We start from the raw sequence: 23,906 nt of genomic DNA, 5'->3' as shown, positions 1-23,906 counted from the left end.
AAATACAAACCTCAACTTATATGAAGCTCTTGGTTGCTCCTTATTCACCATGATTTTCTATTTTCCTATTAAACAAACATTCTCAATGTATTCTCATGAAAATATATAATGGTATGATTTTGAAATGATTTTTTCAACTTCTGTATTTAATAAAATACTCACCATGATAAATTGGCACAATAAATACAAATGTATGAGTAAATAGATTTTTTCAAAGGTACATTATTTGGAACAGTAGAAAACTTGCGAAATGCCATTTCGAATATTTATATTTTTAATGAAAAAACTTTTTTTTCTCGTATTATATATTTTTGTGACATATTAAAAATTACCAACACCTAAAATTTAACAATAAAGTTAATTTCTTCATATCGGTATAAGATTAGAATTGTATTAGGTTATATTATAATGTATTTAACTTTAATAAGGATTATAACAATGAGGATTAACAACATGGAGTACATATATTTCCATGTTATAAATTTGATGGTATTTTTGGTGATGCAATAATATCAGTCCACCAAGATGGACGCGTCATTACATCGGGATTGGAAAAGAGATCGGATTGGATGTTCTCATAGATCTAGAAAAGGAATACATCATTAGTTTCCTTAAATGAAAATGTTGTGCTCAATACTGACAGTAAGAAAATTTTATACCATTCCATCACTTGTTCCCAGAATAGAGTTGAGCATATAATCTGGTGGAGAAATGACATCCACAAGTGAAACAGCTTCTGGTTTAATTACGCCACATAATTCTACTATGGAATTTCGCAGTAAAATGCCTTCATCCTTTGAGTAGTATCCATTCTTTAAAAAATATGAGCATCGATAGTAATTTTATTTGTAATTCAATTTATATGTAATTTGACTTGTATAAATTATAACAAAATTTTATAATTTGTTTTGTAATTTACTGCTTTGTTTGACTTATTATGCAATGTATACATAGACAATAACGTAAGAATCCTTAATGTTTTTTTAAAAGGTGTAGGTATTGGTAGAGTTGCGGACTGTGGATCAGAGGTCCGAAATTCAAACTCTGCTCTGCTTGAAAATATAAATTTTATAAAAATGAATAATTATATTTATTTGACAGATCCTGTAAATGTGCTAGACTTCCACATTCCTTCTCAAAAATGTTTCCCTCCTCTGAGCAACAAATTTAAATTGTATCTCAATTTAGAATATTTTAAATAAATATCTGTTGGATATTACATATGTCATGCATTGTTTTGTAATGAGATTTCTGAGTAACTTTATCAAGCAACAGGTAAGATCATTTTGATTTACAAAAGTAAAATTTTCACAATTAGGTTATGGAAATTGTAATAATAAACTTTATCATAACTTTTTCACTATCGGCCTGAACTCTAATTAGTTTAAATTTTTAAACTTAAAATGTTCCATTTTTTTTAGTTCATAATAAGTTAACCAACCATATACAGAGTTCCCAGGTATTTTTCCAAATTCCAAGAGCCATATAAAGATACCAATTTCATGAACACATCCTTTGAACATTGATCTTTGACACTTAAAGTGAATTTGTAAAATGTTTCAAGTATAATATACTGCAAAAAAGATCAAGCATAAGTAATGTGATACTGTGTAAAACAAAGTTATACATACAAAATTCATTATACATTTAAAAAAAGTATTATCATAAACAATTCATTAAATGCTTTGAGTCCATGTGTACTCATTATTGATGAATATTTATGTATCCAGATTTCAGGTATGCTATGTGAACAAAAATATTGACCTATAAAAAACGAGCGTCAAATTTTCCTTTTCAACCTTCTATCAATCTTAAATCAAGTTTGTGCCAAGTTTTACTGCTATCTGGGAATTATGATACAATTTGTATTCCTTCTCCTCTTCCTTATTTAAATTTTCAAATAAGAATAAATATAAAACTAGACTAACTAAATTGTTTTATCATAGTAAACAACCTACGCAAAGTAACACAATATTTTCCTGCCTTGTAACGGCCGTAATACCAATAAAAAAGGTTACTATTTGAATATCAGAAACATGAGTAGGAATAAAGAACATTTAAAAAATCCAGGTTTTTTGATTTAACAGGGATTTCCTGATGAGTCTGAGAAATTCACTTTACCTAGTATTGCAATTCATCCTTTGCTTTTTTTTTATTCTGTGTTATTTAGCGATCTTATAATACATATTTTGATTATTTATTTCTTAGCTTATATTACAATTAGTGCATAAAATAATATTTACACTTACATTAATTACACATCTATTTACATCATCTGATCACTATGACAATCTGTATAAGATAGGGTGGGTGCTATAGAATTGGACATTCTACATCTAATGGTCCAAAAAAATATATATAATGTGTTATTTTTAAGAAAAAAACACACAAAAAAGTGTTCATTTTATGGTGAAGTTAATTTCTTAAATTTACTCATTTTTGACCATTAGATTTATAAAGTCCAATTACTATAGCACCCACCCTACATATTTTCAAAATTGTAAAAATAAAAAAAAGCTGAGTCCACACTTGTAGTGACATGGATAGGCACAAAGAAGTCAACTAAAAATATTTTTAATTGAAATGTAAGGTATATAATTATGACATATATTATGTCTAATATTTTTTTGTAATTACCTCAGAAAATAACATAGATATACTATCACCATAGAATGTTCGGGTTTCATTTCTAACAGTAAATTTGTCCTTTCCGTCTTTTTGTAGTTGTTTTGCTTTTTCAGATGTCAAAGTCAAATCATGACAAATGAGCCATCTATATGTTTTTAGCAGTGCTAGAAATGAAGTGACAAATTTATTTTAAATCTTGAAAAATAAACTGTACAGCATAAGTATTTTTGATCATTTTGTAAGATGCCAACAAGATCAGACCTATCATCAGATACCAATTGATGGAAATATTTTTGCAAAAAAGGAGAATTTAAAACACACTTTTCATTAATTTGGTAATGTATTTAAAATAAAACAAGTTTATTGGATTATAATTCTACTTTTTTTTTGTTGAAAATTTCCTAACAAAACGAAACACGTCACAATATACCCTTTGTATATTTTATAAAAAATAAAGTAGAATTATAATCCAATAAACTTGTTTTATTTTGGATACATTACCAAATTAAATATGGAATTCTACCACACAATAAATACAGTTTTCATTGCCAACCTTATTGATAATCAAACACGGGATCTTAAACACTCTAACATGCCAACCACTGTGTTATAATATGTCGGACATGATGTCAGGTCGTCCGTTTTAGTGGTCATTGCATTTTGAATCATACTACCTTTGTAACATGTAACATTATATGATTATTACAAGTATTTACTTGTTTTATTTTTTGTGAATATTGTTTTGGTGTTGGAGTACTTAGTATTATTTTAATGTTTTGTGGGTGCCTTAACAAAAAAAAACTGGTTAATTTCAAAGCTGTTAAGACACAAAAAATGTGCAAAACTTACTTTCAACATCCAATATGTTTTCTTTTGTGAGATAATCAGATTTGTATGCTATAATTTTGTAATAATCATTTAAGAAATTGGTTGTTTTGTAAGGCGTATCAATGGTTTTTCCATTTTCAATGTCTCTCAATATGTTAAGTAGCCAATAACTTGTTTGCTGTAGTAAAATATGATTATCCCCTTCGTAAGTGCAATTTAAATCATTATCATTACGCAATGCTCCGAATGAGGCCCCTGAAATGAAAAAAAAATCTATCTTAAAAATTGTTTTACAAAATCTTACTCACTTTACTGCACCCAGTAATAAAAAATAACAAAGTTTATAAATTATTCTGCCCTGCACATTTTAAGGACACTAAATACGATCCATTTCAAAAAAGGTTTAAGTACAGTTTGTCAAAAATAGTATTTAAAATTTAGGGTGCTAGTGTTATTGTGGTTTCTTCTAATAGCAACATTATCAAAACAGCATTAGGTGACCATTAATTATGTATTTTTTTTCTTTCTAAGGCTAATTATAAATACAGGAATTAATAATGGTAACAGTGGGATTACATTATGTGATTACTGTGATCCCTTTTTGAAATATAGCACCAACAAAAATAATAAGTGAATTCAGTACAGAAATGGAATGTTGTGACCTTGTCAAAACATGCCACTAGTAACTGAGTGTTGCTAGCTTAAAAAGCAGCTGTAGTTCTAATTTTTACTACTTTTTTTTACAATCTGAAAATAGTGTTACGAAAAACAATTATTTAAATATTAAATACATTTTTTTTTATTTTTAGAATTTCCACTATAATCAATAATTTTTACTGCAATTAAACATACACTTTATTTTTGCTGCAAAAAATCACTTTTGTAACCAAAACCAGTGAGGCTTATAAACAGCATTAATAACTCTTTCCATAAGAATAAACTGGTGTAAATAGGGACTCATAAAAAATATAAATTGATGTTAACCCATTTTAGAATCAGTCGACTTTGTGCATAGATCCAATATCACCACTGGGTAGACTTGTCTTAATCAAGCAAAGCATAAATATCTATAGATTACAAGAAATCATAAGTGCCATACTATGTAAATTGCCATTCCCTCCACAAGCTTCACGACACATTTGAAGACCATCTCTAACGCACCATGTTACACCGGCTTTTGTAGCTGCCGAAACTCCGTGTATTTCAAGATCACGATTAAAATCTCTGACAGGTGTCGTTTCTGGAAAAACCATACATTAATACATTATAAATTCCAACTCCTTTAACTCCAACTGAATTTATATCAAAATTTACCAGAGTAAATGATGAAGACTTTTTACTATTTCTTATAGGTTTCCAATTACCTCAAGTAAAAAAATAAATTACATTAATAGGGGTGTTAAAAAACACATGGAAAAATGAGTAGGATGTTCTTCTCCTTTTGGCTACATTTAGAATTTTTTTTAATTTACATAAATAAATTATTTTTTCTCAAATTGTGATTAATCTTTCTGAAATTACTTAAGAACTGTTTTGATGATTTTAGCTAACAAAAGTGTTATTGTAAGTATTATTTATAATTTAGCATAAGACTGATCAGTCGTATGTCATGGGTATATCAAGATATGCAGCATTAACTTTATCAATTCACTGCCCTATGCACCATTTGGTGTGGATAAGGGATTGATGATGATTATAATTTTATAAAAAGTGTATTTACCATTAACTGTATGAATGTGTATAAACCAATTAGCAAATATCCTCATTGCAAAAGCGGCTGCTAGGTATGGCATCAGTCGACATTGCTGCCTCAGAAAAAAAAATGTATCTATATTGTACTATTGTGAGTTTACAAATAAATTTCACATTCAAATAAAGTTGACATGCTTGCCACTTGATAAAATCTAAATATTTCTTAAAGCATTTAAAGAATGAAGAAAGGAAAGCAGCGCAACCTCGTGTTAGAATGGATAAGACACTTGCTTTATGCACAGGGTATCAATTCAGTGCCATAAATACTATGAAGTCCAGATAGAGATTATGTAAGATAGAAGGTTTAAAATATAGTTACAGAACTACAAAAAGGTATTTGAATCATTCAAATTAGTTTGAAAGAAACCCTCAATGGAGATTCATTCTCCTGCCTAATAAATAAAAAAAAACAGTTACCATTTGTTGATATTCCAAAATAGAAAATTCTTCTTGGGAATCACTCGGTCCAAATTGCCGCCTTATAGCGCAATATCGGACAGCTATTGTGATTGCCTTTTGCAATGCACAAGTACTTGATCCAGTTAGTTGAACGCGACCCATAGACAAAATTGACAGTGAAGAAAGAAAGCGGAAATTTGGATTTTCAAACATAGAAACATAATCTCCATTTTCATCAATGTCTGCATGTTTATTTAGTAAATTTTCTGCTGGAATTCTATAATGTTCTAGAAGCAGAAACCTGTAAAAGTACAAAAATCCAGTTGATAATAATATTACCAATGAATTTACTAATTTTTCGCCAAAGATAGAGGACCAAAACAATATCAAATGGAAACATTTTTTTTTCACTAACTGTGAATTTACACTGATTAATTTATACGTTGATGTACGTTATATATTATCATTATAATAAATGTATTAATAATTGTCTTCTTCGATAGGTCTTGAAGTTCCAACAGAATTTTATAATCCACTTGGGATAAGTAAATAATATTTTATGCTTTTTATTTATTCTAAAAATGGTTCAAAACTACTTACAGAATGATTGATAAATTTCAATAACCTAATTACATAAACCTAGTTTCTGGGGATGGTGCCACGATAAATGGTAAGTTAAATCTTTGCTTAGTTGCTAAGGGTATGTTTGAATTTTGAAACAAAACGAAACTACATATAAGATTATCATAAAATTCACTTCAATAAATATTTAAACAGATTATAAAACATACCCATTATCGAGACCGTTTAAACCAATCTTTTCACCCATGTCACCGACTGTCGCACCAGGAAAAGCCTTCAGGGTATGAGTGCTACGTATTGGCACAATAAATGGATGGATCCCTTCATTTTTGCCTTCTTTTGTAATGAGATTTGCATAAACAAGTGCATGTGTAGCCCTTTTACCTATTTTCAAAATGCTTCAATTACATTTATATTCATTTAAGTATGTTTTTTATTATGCAGAGGTTAGTTAGGTTTTACAAACTGCCATATAGAAATTTAAAACAGTGCCCGTCCTGGGAAACTTGCGTTTACAGTGTAAAAAACACAATAATAACATGTACACAATAATTTATTTTTTAAACAAAATATGCAAATTATACCTTAATATAATTCAATTAGCAAATATTCCATTAATTCCAAACAAAAATGTGCATTTGAAAATCTAAAGTGACTTTACTTTTGAAATGCACAGCATCTTCATATTATTATTTTTTTGATTCTGTGGCTTGATACGCTGGATTTAATTTGAATTAATAATATATTTGTAAGTTAAATTAAAAAATATATGATAAATACACAATTTGAATGTATATATTTTATACAGGATCTTGAAACATATAAAGTTTACGTAAGTTAAAAATCACTGATCAAGTATGTTTATAATACCTTACTCTTCCGTGTATTTCTTAACATTTTAAAATGAAATAATAAAGAACTTACCTAGTAATCCCGACCAGAATTTGGCTGCTTTGAAATCAGGTGTATGTAAAATAAATTCCCTCGTGGTGGGGTCAAATGTGGCTGTAGTTCGAAGTCCTTTAGTGTTTGACCCGTGTGCTAACTCTGTAAGGGCAAAGCAACCAACCAGTTCATCATTTTCAGCAGCTGTTGCATATTTCTTGTGCCTATCTGTTCCAATGTATCTTAAAACATATACAAACAGTCTGTGACTTAAACCAAAACAAGCAGCTGCATTCAGATCAAATAAATTGATCGCTTCGATCCAAGCTGAGTGAACTTCAGGCACATCATAAAACTATAAAAAAATAACATTAATTTTTAAATTTCATAGGTACATAAACAAGTAAATGTCGATAATTGTTGGTTTTTTCACAATTTGTAAACAATATAAAAAGGGTGCCAATTCTTGTATATATTTTCCACATACATTATTACTATTATGTACTAATTACGTAGAACCATTTTGAAAATACTCTTAGGCATTTTATGATCCAAACAATGAAAACTAGAGCTGGTGAAAGAATGATAAAGTTATTTTATAACAGTCATTCTCCCAAAACAGCTGAAACAATTTTACAAAAAAATAAAACAGTTACTGTAAAGAAAAACTAATCAGGATATTATTAATTCATATATCAAACTGCTTCGTGAAACTGTTTCTAAAAAAAACAGTTTTACGCATCATGGGCAAAACTATGGCCACCCCCACCCCCCCCCAGGATAGATCAGATTTTTATTCCATGATAATTACTGTGACTCCTAAAGCGAAACAAAAAAGTGGGATCCTGGAGGAGGGTGGCCACGAGTTTTGCCACACTGCTGTCACAAAACAGTTTAATTTGTGAAGCAGTAACTGTTACCGCTACTCCTTTTAAATAACCGAAACGCCCATCTCTAATGAAAACTTTTTATTTTTTAAATCATGTAAAATATATGAGTATAATATACTGTGTACTATTCAGTGATACTGTGATGACATTCAAATGAACACGAAATAATATTATTTTTTTATGATATAAAATACTTCACCTCATCGAATTTCAAATGCATTTTTGAGCTTATTAGACGGACTCGTCTCTGTGCAATACGCCGTTGGTCATCCAATGTCAATGTGTTTGCAAATTGATTGTTGACATCATGTTTTTCCAATAACGACCAAATGTTATGCTAAAATACAAGAGATAATAATATTTCATTATAATTAGGTTAGGAATTATTATGAATTCCAGTGGTCTTCAGAATCCAAAAGTATTACTTATCGAGTAACATAGATATCCCATTAATTCGCTCCCTCCTTTACTTCTATTAATGAATATCTTCTGGATTTTTTCCCTAATGCTGTAAAGAACTATAAATAATACAATGTGATGAGTACTTGGACTGCCTATAAAAAATAAAAAATAAATTCATAATGTGAATTCCCTACAGTACACATTTTCTTTTGAACATACAAATTTTTTGACAAACAAAGATGTAAAAAATTAACTCCACTAATAATAATATAAAATAGTTAAGTTAAAAATAAACACATAATGTGGAAATTACTGCTTTTTAGCTAAAAGCTTTTTTCTTGAAGATACAATAAAAATAAAAAAACAGCAGCAACAAACAATTAATCCAGCGCCTACTTGTATATGCGTCACGAAAATAAAAATTTGGAAATGTTTATGATCTAGCAATAATTTATTCATGTTTTCATGTATACATATTTTACTCGTTCGTGTATTTTGTTAATTTTTGTTCGTTTACTGAATGCTAATGTACATAAAGTGAAATCGACCCTTGTATTATTTACGTATTTTTTTTGTTTTAATATAAAACGATTTTAAAATTTAAAAACAAAAATAGGAAAATGCTTCTTTCTGTTATTTTCAGGATTACAAAAAATGATAGCAATTAGCTTTAATATTACACGAATTATTGAATTAAAATCGGTCTATGGGGGATTCTAATCCCCCCCTTCAGTCCGGCTAGGTTAAGGATTCCGGGAAGGCTGACTTCACCATCTAAACATTTTAATTTTTTTTTTTATTATCACTAATTAATTTCAGATACTTAGCATTAAAATAACTTTATTTTTCCGACATCATGCATCAATTCCATAATTTTGTATTTGAGTTAAGGTTTTATATTTTTATTTTATACTTAAGGTCGGGTGCACTTACTTTATATCTGATAATATACTCGCTGTCAATTGCTAATTTCATATTTCTCCAGTGAAATGAAGCTTTGTTTCGATATTCTGTTAGTGGTCCTAACGGAAAATCAGGAAGAATATCTTTAATTGTGTTGTGCTCCATATTAGTAAATTAATATTTAAAGCTGTAGGCACGATAAACTACTAGCAAAGGCGCAAAGCTAATGGTGAAAATGATGTTGTTGCAAATTTGAACATATTCCATTGTTAAAGTATTCAACAGATTCTAAAAATATTTCTAATAAATTTAATGAACCAAAAAAATTCAAGACAAGTTACTAACCGTCTTTAATAATAGTAATAATAGTAGTCTTAATATCCACATGTGCCCATAGAAATTGAAATAAAATATTTTAGATTAAAATATTCAAATAGAAGTATAAATATTCATATTACCTAAAATATGTAGTAGATAAAGAAATTGTAATTTTTGTTAATAAACATAGATATTATTATTATTTAATATATTTTTAAAAAGAACTCACTTTTCCTAACATGTCTAATCACATTGTTAATTTACATTAATAAATATAAACAACTAAACATTAAACCCTTCATATTTAAATATATTTATGTGATTTTTCAATATTCTTTTCCTCCCCAAGTTTTATTTAAAAAAATATATATGCATTTTAAAAACTAATATTTATAATTTTAAATATTGAGAATCTGTCTAATTATTAACAAAAATTTGAAAACAATGAACTAATACTTGCTAAAGTTCAACTTAAGTACATTTAAATTAAATCAGTACAATGCGTGAAGTTGATTAAAATATATTTTAACTGGTGAATAAGACTGAATGAATAAATGTTGACTTTTGAACACCACAAATATCAAAGTTCTTGACTGAAAAGGCATTGACCGTCCTTTCTTTTATTTTTTGTTTCAAATAAATTATTGACAAATATGAAATTTAGCTAAAACTCTAGGTTGTATTTTTTTGTATTATCTTCTTCTTCTTCCTTGCTATATATCTATGTGTTCTGTTCTCCATAGTGCCGTTCTTCCTGTTAGGTGGATTTCTAGCTGTCCTTCCATCTTTTGGGAGGCCTTCCAAGAGGTAGAGACCAGTAAGGCCGATAATGCAGTGCAAGATAAGAGAGTATGGTGGTTTCCACTCATTGGACATGACCGTACCAGTCCCTCTTTTGCTGTCTACTCCATCTTGCAATGTCACCAGCCTCACATATCTCTCTAATTCTGGTGTTTCACATGCAATCTCTTAGAGATTTACCTGCAATTATCCTCAGGGTCTTCATCTCGGAAGTCCTCAATACTTATTTAGTCCTGATTGTGACTGCCCTTGCTTCAATGTCGTATATCATTATTGGTCTTATGCATGCTTTATAGATTCTCATCTTACTCTTAACTGCCATATCTTTATTTTTCCATATCGTGGATTTTAGAGCACCAGAGACAGCAGCTGCCTGGTTGACTTGGGCTTGTATTTCCTCACACAGATCAGCTCCTCCGACCAGGTCTATCCCTAAATATGTGAAGGTGCTGACCTAATCTATGGGTTAGTTCTCCACAGTCAGGTTATATATTATTGGTATTTTGGAAGTCATACATTTTTTTTTCCAATAGAAATTGCCATGTTATATTTTTCTCTATTATGCCTGTGTTCATATTTATTATTATGCCTACGTTCAATTATTGCATATATCATATTGTCTAGGGGCTGATTTTATGTTTGTACATGTTGCAGCAGGCATCCACTCAATACTACTGGGAGAAGAAATATGACCGGATGAATAAAGCCAGTGAGTATTACCATATTATTTAGAAAAAAATACCCGGTGCATGAAATACCAACCAAACAAAAGTTTGATATGTTATTTTTTTATTTGTTTTGTAACTATTTTTGTATTTATTTTTTTAAGTGAGGTTGGGTTAGGTAAGGTGTGAAGCAAGGTGATTAGGATTGGTTGGATTAAGTCAAGTAATACAAATAAATTTTTTACCCAACCCATACTAACCTAACCTAATTTTATATAGCAAAATAAGTACAAAAACAAAACAATTATTGTTTTATTAAAATTAGCAGGAAATACAAACCTAACTGTATGCATTATCATTTCCGAAATAAATGTGTTTCCTTTTAAAAATAGTAAATAATATTATTATATTGATCACCCTAATGCTCTCTCTAAAATATCTCAAATCTTCGCCAACTTACAAAGCGGCTGAATGCGGATGGCCAAATTAAAATGCCAAATGTTAACAATATGGCTAATTGACGATTGGCCATTTTACAATATAGACACATTTTGTCATTTGGTTAGCCAATATGTACACCGCCTCGTCACAATAGATCTTCATAGGTCGCAGTGGCGTCAGAAGCTTGCATAGCACTGACCCTCACCTCTAAGAATGTACTCCCCCTAAAATGACAACTGGTTGCAACACACACACACAACTTGCAATTACTAAATCAATATTAATAATATTAAAATAATTTTATTAAGAACTATTTCTGAAGCTCTTCAGAGAAAAAGTTTACCTTAAAATAATAAACTGTTTTTAAGTTTTATTTATCATCGTCATTCCCTTTCCACACCTAATGGTGCATAGGGCACTGCGTTGATACACCAATCGCACCTCGATAATGTTTGTTACTCATAGGTAAGACAGTCGGTCTTACACTTCAGGTGCCAGTCCGGACTATGAAATATTTGAGTGAACACCTTTTTTAATCAATATTTCATGTCAACCATGTCAGGAATTAAACCTGAGATCTCTTGCATGGCAGACAAACGCGCTGACTACTACATCATGAGGCTGACAGATTTATACATAATTCTATTTATAATAAATAACTAATGGGCATATATGTGTGTAGTGTGTATATCCAACAGAATAAAATGGAATTCAATTCAAACATACAATATACTTACTTAATTACTTTCCGCTACCCATATTTGTTCCACTGCTGGACACAGGCCTCGTCAAAACTCTTCCAATATGTTCTGTCTTCTTCTGCCTGTAGGCTTGACAATGTCATCTGTACACTATTTTTGTGGTCTTCATACGCCTTTTTTGCTGTTCCAATGCCCTTACTTCGGGATTCTAGGCGACCATCTAAAACTGTCTTGTCTCGCCACGTGTCCCGCACACTGCCATTTTAGATTAACTGTTCTTTGTGTGATATTGCTAACCTTTGTTTGGTATCTAATCTCCTTTTTTCCCTATAATCACAGAGTGATGCAACATTTGTCTTTCCATTGCTCGCTGAATGCACTTTAACTTTTGTAAGCTGCTGACAATGAGAGATAAAGTTTCCAAGTCAAACAGACAGCTTTCAAGCTTATAGGCACCTCTTCATTCCAAGTATGTATTTTAATTTGCCGAAGGGAGCCCAGCTCAACTTGTAAGGCGCCCAGATCAGAGATCCACACTTAAGTCGGCTTCGCACCAATGAGTTATAAAGAAGCCTAAGAACACCTTCGCTGTTCGGAGAACAAATCCTAACATTTTGCGCGCATTGTCACAGACAGCACCTATGTGAGTATAAAATTTCAGATTAGCTTAATATTAATCAAGCTAAAAACAATATGTCACAAATATTCATCATCATTCCCTTTCCACACTTAATGGTGCATAGGGCACTGCATTGGCACACCAATTGCAGCGTATCTTGATCATTTTTGTTACATGAAGGTAAGATGATCAGTCTTACGCTTCAGGTACCAGTCCAGGGACTATGAAATATTCCGGTGTATAAACACTCTTGTAAATAAATATTTCATATCGACCATGTCGGGAATCGAACCTGAGACCTCTTGCGTGGTAGGCAAACAAGCTGGCCATTACACCACGAGGCCGACTTGTTATCTAAAAAATCAAATTAGTATTTATCACAAAAAAATATTTATGTCTGAACTTCACAATTATTTTAATAGTTCTCCTTATGTCTAATGTCTTATGTACAATCTTAAATTGTTTATTGACTTTGGTTATTTTTTTTTTAGGTTACATTTCAATAAGTTTAGTATAATCTCTTAAGATTTAAAATGTCATTTTTTATGCAAAGCTCATAAAAAAAAAGATTATTGTATAGTTCTAGGGTTTTGCAAATTATGACACAAAACAAGCAGTGTCTACTGATTATGAAATTAACTGAAACTTTCACAATTATCATTTTGAAACCAAGCATGGTCTATAGAATGTGGGCAATTTCTCAATGTGCAGAACATTACATCCTGGTTAGGGGGTATGGTAATTAATAATATATTGCTACATTACAGATCTTCATGATTTTAACTAGATTCCAACTTACCCATAAACCATTTGTAATTAAGCATTTGCTCCGAAATGAAGTGTTTTTAATTTAATATTCGTGAAAATGAAAACGATTAGTGGGTAAGCTCATTTAAAAAAAATATAAAGTTGAATTTTTAGTTGAGTTTTTTTATTTTTTCTCAAGAATTATGATCATTTACAAAAAACAAATAAGATTTTTCCATTTATGTATTGTATACATAAATTTAGGCATCATCAGCATCATCATTATTTCCTTTCCGCACTTAATGATACATAGGGCACTACCGCAGCATATCTTAATATTTGTTTTTATGTTATTACATAATATCTGTCAAATCCAAACGTCAAATGTTCGACAAAAGCCTAAAGAATCTACTTTCTCTAAGTGATTATTAATGATTTGTAGCATTAATTTATATTTTCAGTATCTTAATTTATTATTTTATTTCACGTTTTACATAACACTTATTTTTTTATATGAATACCTCACTGGGCACAACCCGTGTCGAGGCATTCATTTACATGATTTAATATATACTTATGGTGTCTAAAAAAATATAGATAAAATAATACATATTTATATTTAAATCCACACAGCTAATACATTGGTTCTTTAATTATAAGACTTACATTTCTTCAAAATCAGTGGACATTATCATAAACTGGATACGAAAATCAAAATGTCATTTCATCAAATTCTGGATTTGCATCCGTCTGCCTCCGAGGTACAGATATAATATGCTTTAATTAAATATTTATAAACAGTAGTTTAAAACATTTAAGTTTGTAAGTGAAAATTCTTGATGGAAGTTCATTGTAATTTATTATATAAATAAAACACGAGTGATACTTTAATCCACAAATTTGGAATATCCAGTGACCGGTTTCGGAAAAATAAAAAATAAATAAATTAAAAAAAAAAAAAAATACTTAAACTCATTAAAATAGCATTATGTCAATTCATTAGTTAACCCATAGAAAATTAGTTGATAATGATCCTTAAGATAAAAATAACTTTATTTAATTTACTTACATATAACTTTGAATTATGTATCCTTACCTCTGTTCTGTATAAATACATTTAACTTTTTAATAAAGATACCAGTCTCGAAGATGTCGCGAAAGCGATGAAACCGGTCACTGGATATTCCAAATTTGTGGATTAAAGTATCACTCGTGTTTTATTTATATAATAAAACAGTAGTTTGCTTGTTTATTAAATTAGTACATTTAATAAACAAGCAAACAGAACTTGAATCTTAAAAGTGAACAGATTCCATATTCCAATGTTAGAAATCAGTTAATTGGTTAACTTATTTATTTGTAATGTTTTTTTATTTTAAAATTATTCATATAGAATAAAATCTACTTTCGTTTGTGAATAAGTAAAATCTTGAAGAGACAGGGGGCGAAATATTTAAAAAGGTCGGCATTTGATTGTTTGTGGGGCAAATAAGGTATTTAAAAAATAAACATACTTCACAAAAATCAACAGATAGAAGAGTTGGAGAAATGTGATATTTAAACATAGGCAGAATGGTGAATGTTACACAGTTGTGAAGTGGCCACATAAATCAGCCAATGACAGGCCACAAGACCTGTAAACACCTAGACTTCCATATTTCCTTTTCAAAGATGTTTTCCCTCTGTTGCAAATAATTTAGATATACAGTATGTTTTTTAAACCTTGTCACATCCAGAACCACGATGATCGGTATGGCAAGAAGACATATTGACATATTAAAATCGGGTTGTGGTCCTGTGGCTAGTGTCTCGGACTCACGGACCAAAGGTCTGTGGTTCGAATCCCACTCTACCCCAACTTGATTCCATTTTCTAATAGTGAGTTATTTACAACTCGTTGAAAATGGCCCTCAAAATTAAATATTTGGGTAAATCATAAGAACGCAAATATTTATTTAAGAAAAAAAAAAATTTGGTCAAAAACATTTTTTTTTTTAAATTAAGTAAAACCAAATGATTGCTTGCTTCTGCAGGGGTTTAACCAGGAGTGCGAAGGGGGAAGTAAGATGTGCCGCCCGCGTTCCATACATTTCTGTTTAACACACTTTGTACGAGTTTTTCGATTTACGATTTCAACAATAAAAAGAAATTTAATATTAATTTATGAATATTTCATTTTCTATCCACACTGTTCAATTAAAACATTAACAACGCCAAAATGCGATCCGATTTCATCATCATTCCCTTTCCGCACCTTATGGTGCATAGGGCAATGCATTGGTACACCAATTGCAGCATATCTTGATCATTTTTGTTACATGAAGGTAAGATGATCAGTCTTACTATAATAGATATTTCATTTCAACCTTGTCGGGAATCGAACCCGAGACCTCTCGCATGGTAGGCAAACGCGCTGACCACTACACCGCGAGGCCGACCGACTTACAAACATTTATTTCACTGTGACAGTGTTAGGTTATAAGATTTTACTTTCATACATAATTCCACATCTATTTTATAGGAGTATTTCACTTATAACTTATACAATATATTTTTCGCTTATAACTTATTGAATAATTCACTATTAATTTGCCAGTAATCCTACGTAATTGTTGCATTATGATCACGATAATCACATTTGACATTTGAAAACATTGACATATTAATACATAGCCATGCCCTGAGCCCTCAAAAATTATGACACTTAACTCATGCCCAACGCCGATTTAGTTGTTCTTCGACCGCCAGCTAGGCGTGACGTTTAGCATCGAAACAAACATGCCTACTTTTGTCATAAAAGCATGTAAAAAGCTTTTGGATAAACATTGTAAAAAAAAAATTGTGAAACTTTTCATTGGTAAATATTTGTTCATTAGTATTTTATTGTAAACGTCAAACTACAATTGCGAAGCTTTTCGTTCAGTGGTGCACTGATAGGTATACATTTAAAAAATATAATAAACGTGAGTTAATATTGCCTTTTCGTTCCTAAAAATCCAGTGAAAAGAAATAAATGGGTCGAAATTTAGAGAAATTTATGGAAAGAACCTGATTGGGATCCATTAAAAACGAATGTTGGTTGTTAACATTAAAATACAAACTTTTTAATGTACTGTACCCTTCAATTTTTGGTACCATATGCATGCTCGTTGAATGCAACCCTGGTACAAATAAACAGTACTTCGTACCTATTTTAAAATCTTTTACTCTATGTCTGTTATGGATGCCTCCTGAGAGCCTTAACTACCCTTGCCTACTTTACAAGGCATCGTTGGCAGTTTATGTCAGAACTATGGGACGCAAACCTGACTTGGGAGGACGCACAGGAGCTGGCAGCTGATAGAGATTGCATGGAGGCCTTTTGTGGACACCATATGCTCCAACAAGGAGCGGACATGGAGTGATGGTGATGATGATGATAACTTATGATATGAAACCTTTCAGTTAATCATATAATTAAACTTAAAATGAATATAATATAATACTATGCACTTATTGTTACAGATTCAAACTGATCCAATATTTATACATACCATGTCTGGTGTACGGAATAGAATTAGTGACAATTCAAAATAACAAAATAACTACACAAAACCATAGCAACAGCCATTTTTCCGGTAATATCAACACGACAGCAGAATTTCTAAATTCATCAATTTCAAAAGAAAATACAAATGTCACTTATATTTATCCGAAAAAAAATAACAAAACACAAGAAAGGATCGAACGAAAACTAAATACAAAAGATGATTATGGACAGGACATATTCTTGGTTTACGCTAGTCCACAAGAAGAAAAGGTCGGTGGTGTCTATGATAGTCATTTCAATTTCAATTCCGTAAATCAAGAAGAATTAAAAGAAAACGGGCTGAGTAATAATAATAGTACAGTACAGTCAGAATTAACTACATCTCAAAACAAAACAAAAGACTTGAAAAAAACAAATCTTCAAAGACGTCTTTCAAGTCTAAGCAATTTAAGATACAGAAAAAATAAACGCGTAAGAATTAAACCTCTTAAAAAGATCCTTAGAGAAGTTGATAAGATTACAAGTCTTAATAATTTATCTTTAAATAAAACAAACATAATTATAAATACATTAAAAAATAAATCTTCCGCTATTTCCCAAATTGAAATGGATATAATCAAGAATGGAGCTACGATACATTCCCAATATGCAGAACATAACAAACGCGAAACAGATATAAAGAACCAAACTACAGCCATTTCTAGAGATGTTGAACATAATGATCATGAAACAAATCTTAACAAGAACGAAACTATGGTAGATTCCCCAAATATACTACATATGGATCATGAGACAGATTTTAATAAGAACCAAATTTTGGTAGATTCCCTAAATATTACAGAACATAAGAATCATGAAACAGATGTTGACAAGAACCAAACTATGGTAGATTCCCGAAATATAGAAAATAATGACTATGAAATATATATTACCAAGAACCATACTACAGAAGATTCCCAAGATAAAGTATACATCAATAATGAAACAGATATTATCAAGAACCGTGATACAATGCACTTCCAAGATTCAGAACATAGCCAATCCGAAATTCAAGTTGAAAATAAGAAAGTAAAAAAAGAAGCGGAAATTGAAATAAAACATAATAAAGCAAATATTGGTGTAATCAGTAGAAAAGATAATATTAGAGATTTTCATGTTGACATGATACCTTTTACTCTAGAAGATGCAATCGTTCCTTCAGAATCTAAACTCCACTATTATTGGATAAATCCATATAGCAGTAAAGCTAAGAATGATGACAATTTAAAAACTCAAATCGTTGAAACACAAAAACACTCTCAGAATAAACAAGTACTGAAAAGTAAACATTGGAAAGTTATAAACAAACAGGGTAAGAGATATAAGTATGAAAGTAACAAATTAGAAAGAGATGCGGAAACAATTTACAATAGGTACAGTAATAATTACTTAGGTCAAACAATAAAGCGTGATAATCAAAATCCTAATTATTTACCAGCCATGTATCAAAGACATTATTCTGTTGAAGATGATGGCCGAATAATGAGTGAACAACTGGTGAGCTGGAATCATTTAAAAAAAATGGATAAGCAAATGTTTGATTCCTACATTCCTATACCGCAGTCAACTCCTTCAACTACCAATGGATTACTCATTATTGGACCCATTCCTAAAAGTTTACCAGCATTTTACAACTATGAGGCATATAAAAATCAGCTACAATTGCCTCAAATATAATTATTTTTTTTAATAGGTATGTTAAAACGCTATATGTAGGTATATTTATATTCATTCAAATAAAAGTAAATTAGTTGTATATTGTTTTTATTATTTACCTTTTGTTTACAGCTCTAAATTATTGATTTATTGTGTTTACCTGTTGGTATACTGACTAAATAATTTTATATTAGATTTGTTTTGTTACGTATTGACAGATTTATTGTCATCTTCAGTATAATTAGTTACCGGTTTAAAAATTAACTAATTTTGTACAAAAAATTAAATTATAAAATATTGAGAATTAACTGTATGGGGGAGAGAAACATAATAGTTAGAATTATGGTATATATTTGATTATTTATTTGTCCATCAAGTTTTAAATTAAAGTCAGTCTTATTTACATTTTTCTGAATATTCTAATGGATTGCGTAAAGGTTAATATTTAAATTGATATGTAAAATTTACAAGCTCATAAATTGGCTTTTCAAAAACTTATTCAATCAGTTATAATTATGTATCTTCTATTTTTGTTCCACCACTATGTTCACACCAAAAAATATTTATCTTCATGTCCCAGAATGAGGGGTTTATATTATTCTGTAGAGTGCTTAGTTGGAAGGAAGATGAAGGGCGTTTTAAAAATATGTATAAGGTTTTTTATCATCACAATATTTCATGGTTTCTTTAGACTTACATCTGAAGCTTATGTCTGATTATCTTGCCTGTATAAAATGATAAAAATAAGCTGCAATTAAAATACTAATGCAGTATTGAATACTATAAAGATAAGAAGGTGATAGTTTTGAAGAGTAATTGATTGAACATTATAAAAAAGTCATGAGCTAAATTTCTCAATATTATGATGGAATATAGAACATCGTTGAGCGAGGTTGTTCATTCAAGCATTAATCACATTAGATAACGATCACTTGTGATTGTTTCACTCGGTTTTAACAGCTCATAATGTCCCCAATCTCAATGCAATACAGAAATCCCTTCCTCCTTTGCCTTACATGCAACTGTTCACAAGCAAACAAACGCCGTTCAACACCCCTTGGTTTCAGGACGAACGGCACCCAATTTCCTTGCTTCTGAATCATTCTCATGGTTTTGAGGCATTTTGAAATTGCTTATTGAGTCACTTCCAATGATCGTGCAAGTTCTTCTTGACTTTGACATGGGTTCTTCCAATTGCGTATCTTCTAAAATCTTATCTCATCCACCGCTATGGCTGTCTTCGGCGTGAAAATCACCATTCTTGAGACGTTGAAAACGACAAGAATTTGGCTTGTAAATTTTCAATCGACGATAACTTTATGATGCAGACACAAATCGACTAATATTTCTATGAGATTATGTTGACAAATGTCAAAGTTTATTGCATGACAGATATAACCTATTTATTTCAACAACTACTTACCACTAAAGCCATCTACAGGAAAACGGCGGCAGCAAAGCTGTATAGTTAATATTTGTGAAGAGTTGGTTATTGCAAATAGAAAGAAAAGAAAAGAAAATAAATATTTGGTTAAAACAGAACATAACTTACCAGATATATTTGTTATGAATGATATTGTACTCAAATAAGTTCAAAGGTCAGGTTGTTTTAAAAAAATCAATGCATTAAAACTGCAGACTGTAATGCAGTAATGATTAAAATCAATTTGTATATCGTCGTTGCGCCAGCAATATCTGTTAAGTAACATTTTTAATTTTTTAAAGCGCATAATTTAAACAATGTATCTTTTAATGATGGATGTTATTTTTAAATACTTTTTTATTGGTGACAAAAAAGAAAAATATGTAATTTTATTTTGACTAAATATTTAACTATATTTTGTTGAAACAAAATTGTTTAATCTTAATGAGACATAAAAATACTTCAAATAAAAAACCACTTAACAGATATTGCCGGCGCAACGATGATATGTTATATTAGTTATCCGGCCACATTTAACGCCATGAGAATCTCCTACATCCTATTATGTAAGAAACAGTATGGGATATGAACGATGGAGAACAACCCTACTGAGAGTACCTTGAACAAGAACTACACATCGTATGGCCGGTTAAATGACATTTTTTATGAATTGAAAGGGAGATACAAACCAATCTCAATCTCAGTCAAATGTAATAAAAGTGATATAATAGATTAATGTAAAGTAAAAGAACGGTTTTATGGTTTTACAGTGGTTTATTGATTATTTCATATTTTTTAACAAAATAAGCCAGAAGGAAGTTATATGCAAATCGATTTATAAAAAAAAATAAACGACTGTATTGAGCATAATATATCTTACATTTTATAACATAATTTTAAAAATATGCATTCCAGTACATAACCAATGATGGATATCATGCAGTTTGGGTTAACTAACGCAATGAGAGTCAACGCTAGTTTAGCAGGTCAATGGGACTAACATATTACTGGATACATTGACAAGCAATATTTCAGTTACAAAAATGAATGGTTGGCGAAGTAAAGAGTTGATTTCCCGATAGCACGTTTCACAGACTTAATTATTATGGCATAAAGGAGGTTCTCGACAAGGGCATGTACATACATATATTATATTCGAAGCTTTGGCTACGGAAGAAAGAAACCATTACTTTTTACACATATAGAAAGTCATAAGATTCAAACCAATAAATTAATTAATAACATAAAAAAAGTAACCTTTCACATAAAATGTATTCCTATCCCAATAATGGAAGAGTACACAAATAATAGACTAGAAGAGATTACCACTTCTGGAAATCAATATCAAATTTAAAATGGAATTTTTAGTTCATCAAATATTTGGCGAACGTTAACAAAAATAATAATATTTCATACACTCGTTCGATAAGTAATTAAATCGTGTATTTCAATGGAGCATAGCTAACCTTTTATAATACATACAAGTCATTATATACAAATCCATAAAGAATATCATAATCTGAAGTCAGATATTAAATGCCCAGACATATTTGGTACCGATGAAGATAAATAAATGTAAAAATCTTTATTCAGAATTAATGAAAATTAATAACAATATTATTGAATCTACATTCGATAGTGTTGATTGGTTAAATACTCATAAATACATGGGTATTTCCAAAGGAAATACATATAAATATTATTGTTTACAACAGCGTGACAATTATAAAACGGAACGTAATGATTTTTTTAATTCTGTGGTAAGCAAAATTTTTTAATTGTTTAAAAGTCAGCTGGTTAAATTATTACTTATTGCAATATAGTTTTGAAATGTGTCCTGTAAAGAATTATGAAATGCGTGACCAGATTTAAATCATTATTAGCTCTGTGCCATGCAAGATAAATATTATTAGTTGAATAAGTGTTTGGGAGATCACCGTGAGGTAACAAATAAAAAAAATATATCGGATAATGCATCTCTAGATATAAACATTCACATTGTATTATATCAAAATATTTTTTTCATACAAAATTATTAATCTTAGGTTTTCAAACGAAGTCATAACTGGGCAACCATACTTATATTTGTTATTTTTAAGTTGAACTTTGGTTTTGTTACTTTATACAACCAATTTAATTTAAAACAGAGCACCTGTATAAAAATACAACATGTTTAGTCCATCAAAAGTAAACAAAAATAAATTAACAAGTTCAAGCTCACATTCAATGGTAACTGTGTTTGTGAAAAAAACAAAACAGAGGAATATTATTCGAAACATCATGCTGGATTTCTCAGAATTAAACTAATTTGGAAATTCATCGAAATGTTACCACAGACTCAAAAGATGGCATAATTTTTACACAGTTATTTGTTATTTAATTAAAAAATATTTTAATCAACACAGTATGTATATAAATGGCAGAAATCCTTTTTTTTAAAACATCGCTTAAACAAAAATAAAATTATATGCTATTGTGGTGAGAGCGCAATTGTTTGTAATATGTACACAATCTCGAACAATAGCATTTGTTTTTTAAAAAATATTTTTCTCAAAATACTTTTTTGTTTTTTTCTGTAATATTCAAAATAAGATTTACGTCTTAAAAGCTGGGCTAGTGTGGATCTAACCAAAATGCATACAGTTTATTTATTCCAAATACAGTACCTTGCACCAAATATCAGATTTTAAAATACTCTTCAAACACCAACAATTTTGTGACCTTCCAATGTGCATAGAGACACATTCCGATATTAATTTGACAGCCATTAAATCCTTAACAATTCTCTAATAACTTATCTCGATACCAGTCTTGATTGAACCTTACAATACTCATTAACAAACACTTGTATTTATATCTACTGATTATTCACCCTAATTTAACCCATCCAATTTCAGTCTCAGATTTAAATATTTGGTTTAATAATTCCCCCGACTAATACAAACATCTTTAATTTAGGTATTACAAATTTCTACACAATTTCATAACCTATGGCAGTACTAAAATCAGAATAAAAATTAATTTGAATCTACAATTTTTTACAAAGTATCGAAAATAAAATAGATTTAAATTTATTGTTCATTTTCAAATAAATTATGGCGACCTTTAAAAACGATCATCAGTACATTCCTTTGTTAATTATACAAACCAAATATAATTTAGCGTAATAAATTACTGGATGAATAAAGTACTATATTTTGGAAACCAAACAATAAAAATATTTTTTACATAACTGAAACACACAAAATATACATTTAATAATTCAACTACCACATATAATATAATAACAGCGAGGTTTACAAAAGCTTTCATGACTCGATGAATAAGATAACCAATTATTGACAGTGATATAAAATAGCAACAATCTAAACACAATACATTCAGTAAGCAATAACAATCATTTTCAATATTTAGATGTTGGAAGAAAACAACAAATTTGAGATGAAATAAAATGTAATACGTGTATGTAGCAAACTTTCCATTTACATCAATAAAATAAAAAGAAACATTAAAAAAAAATATTGGTATGGACTTAAAGTCAAAAATATGGGGTAAAAAAATAATCATAAAAGAGAGACTTGTGAACACTGCAACTTTAGAGCATTCACAGAAGATAAAGTGAGTTTGACTTAAAGTAAAAAATATGGGGTAAAAAAATAATCATAAAAGGGAGACTTGTGAACACTGCAACTTTAGAG

General features: G+C 29.9%; 1 protein-coding gene and 1 long non-coding RNA gene across 15 annotated transcripts; one reads left to right on the top strand and one right to left on the bottom strand.

Moving 5' to 3' along the window:
* Window positions 1-251: 251 nt before the first annotated feature.
* LOC148276375 (peroxisomal acyl-coenzyme A oxidase 3-like) lies at window positions 252-12,250 on the bottom strand. Of its 2 annotated transcripts, none has more exons than XM_088234356.1 (12): window positions 12,232-12,250; window positions 8,164-8,301; window positions 7,114-7,429; window positions 6,399-6,573; window positions 5,626-5,908; window positions 5,177-5,261; window positions 4,556-4,696; window positions 3,478-3,711; window positions 2,638-2,792; window positions 1,442-1,573; window positions 660-812; window positions 252-583 (listed from the first exon to the last, which is right to left on the bottom strand). In XM_088234356.1, exons 2-12 carry the CDS (start codon window positions 8,182-8,184, stop codon window positions 476-478), a joined length of 1,803 nt encoding a protein of 600 aa, XP_088090482.1. In that variant the 5' UTR covers window positions 8,185-8,301; window positions 12,232-12,250; the 3' UTR covers window positions 252-475. The 2 variants fall into 2 exon arrangements, with proteins under 2 accessions (XP_088090482.1, XP_088090481.1); XM_088234355.1 differs by lacking the exon at window positions 12,232-12,250 and adding an exon at window positions 9,300-9,535.
* LOC148276374 (uncharacterized) lies at window positions 5,786-18,885 on the top strand. 13 transcript variants are annotated; one of them, XR_015823755.1, is made up of 6 exons: window positions 5,793-6,055; window positions 6,210-6,277; window positions 10,741-10,853; window positions 11,043-11,097; window positions 12,688-12,838; window positions 17,066-18,885. It is a non-coding gene; the product is annotated as an uncharacterized LOC148276374 (long non-coding RNA). The 13 variants fall into 13 exon arrangements; XR_015823758.1 differs by having other exon boundaries at window positions 10,741-10,872; XR_015823757.1 differs by lacking the exon at window positions 17,066-18,885 and adding an exon at window positions 13,306-14,188.
* The last annotated feature ends 5,021 nt before the right edge of the window (window positions 18,886-23,906 follow it).

The sequence above is a fragment of the Micrasema longulum genome, unplaced genomic scaffold (assembly GCF_059751315.1).
Source record: "Micrasema longulum isolate JH-2025_06_02 unplaced genomic scaffold, ASM5975131v1 h1tg001231l, whole genome shotgun sequence".
NCBI classification, from domain to species: domain Eukaryota; kingdom Metazoa; phylum Arthropoda; class Insecta; order Trichoptera; family Brachycentridae; genus Micrasema; species Micrasema longulum.
The sequence above is the reverse complement of the archived record's forward strand: the minus strand, read 5'-3'. Positions and strand labels throughout refer to the sequence as shown.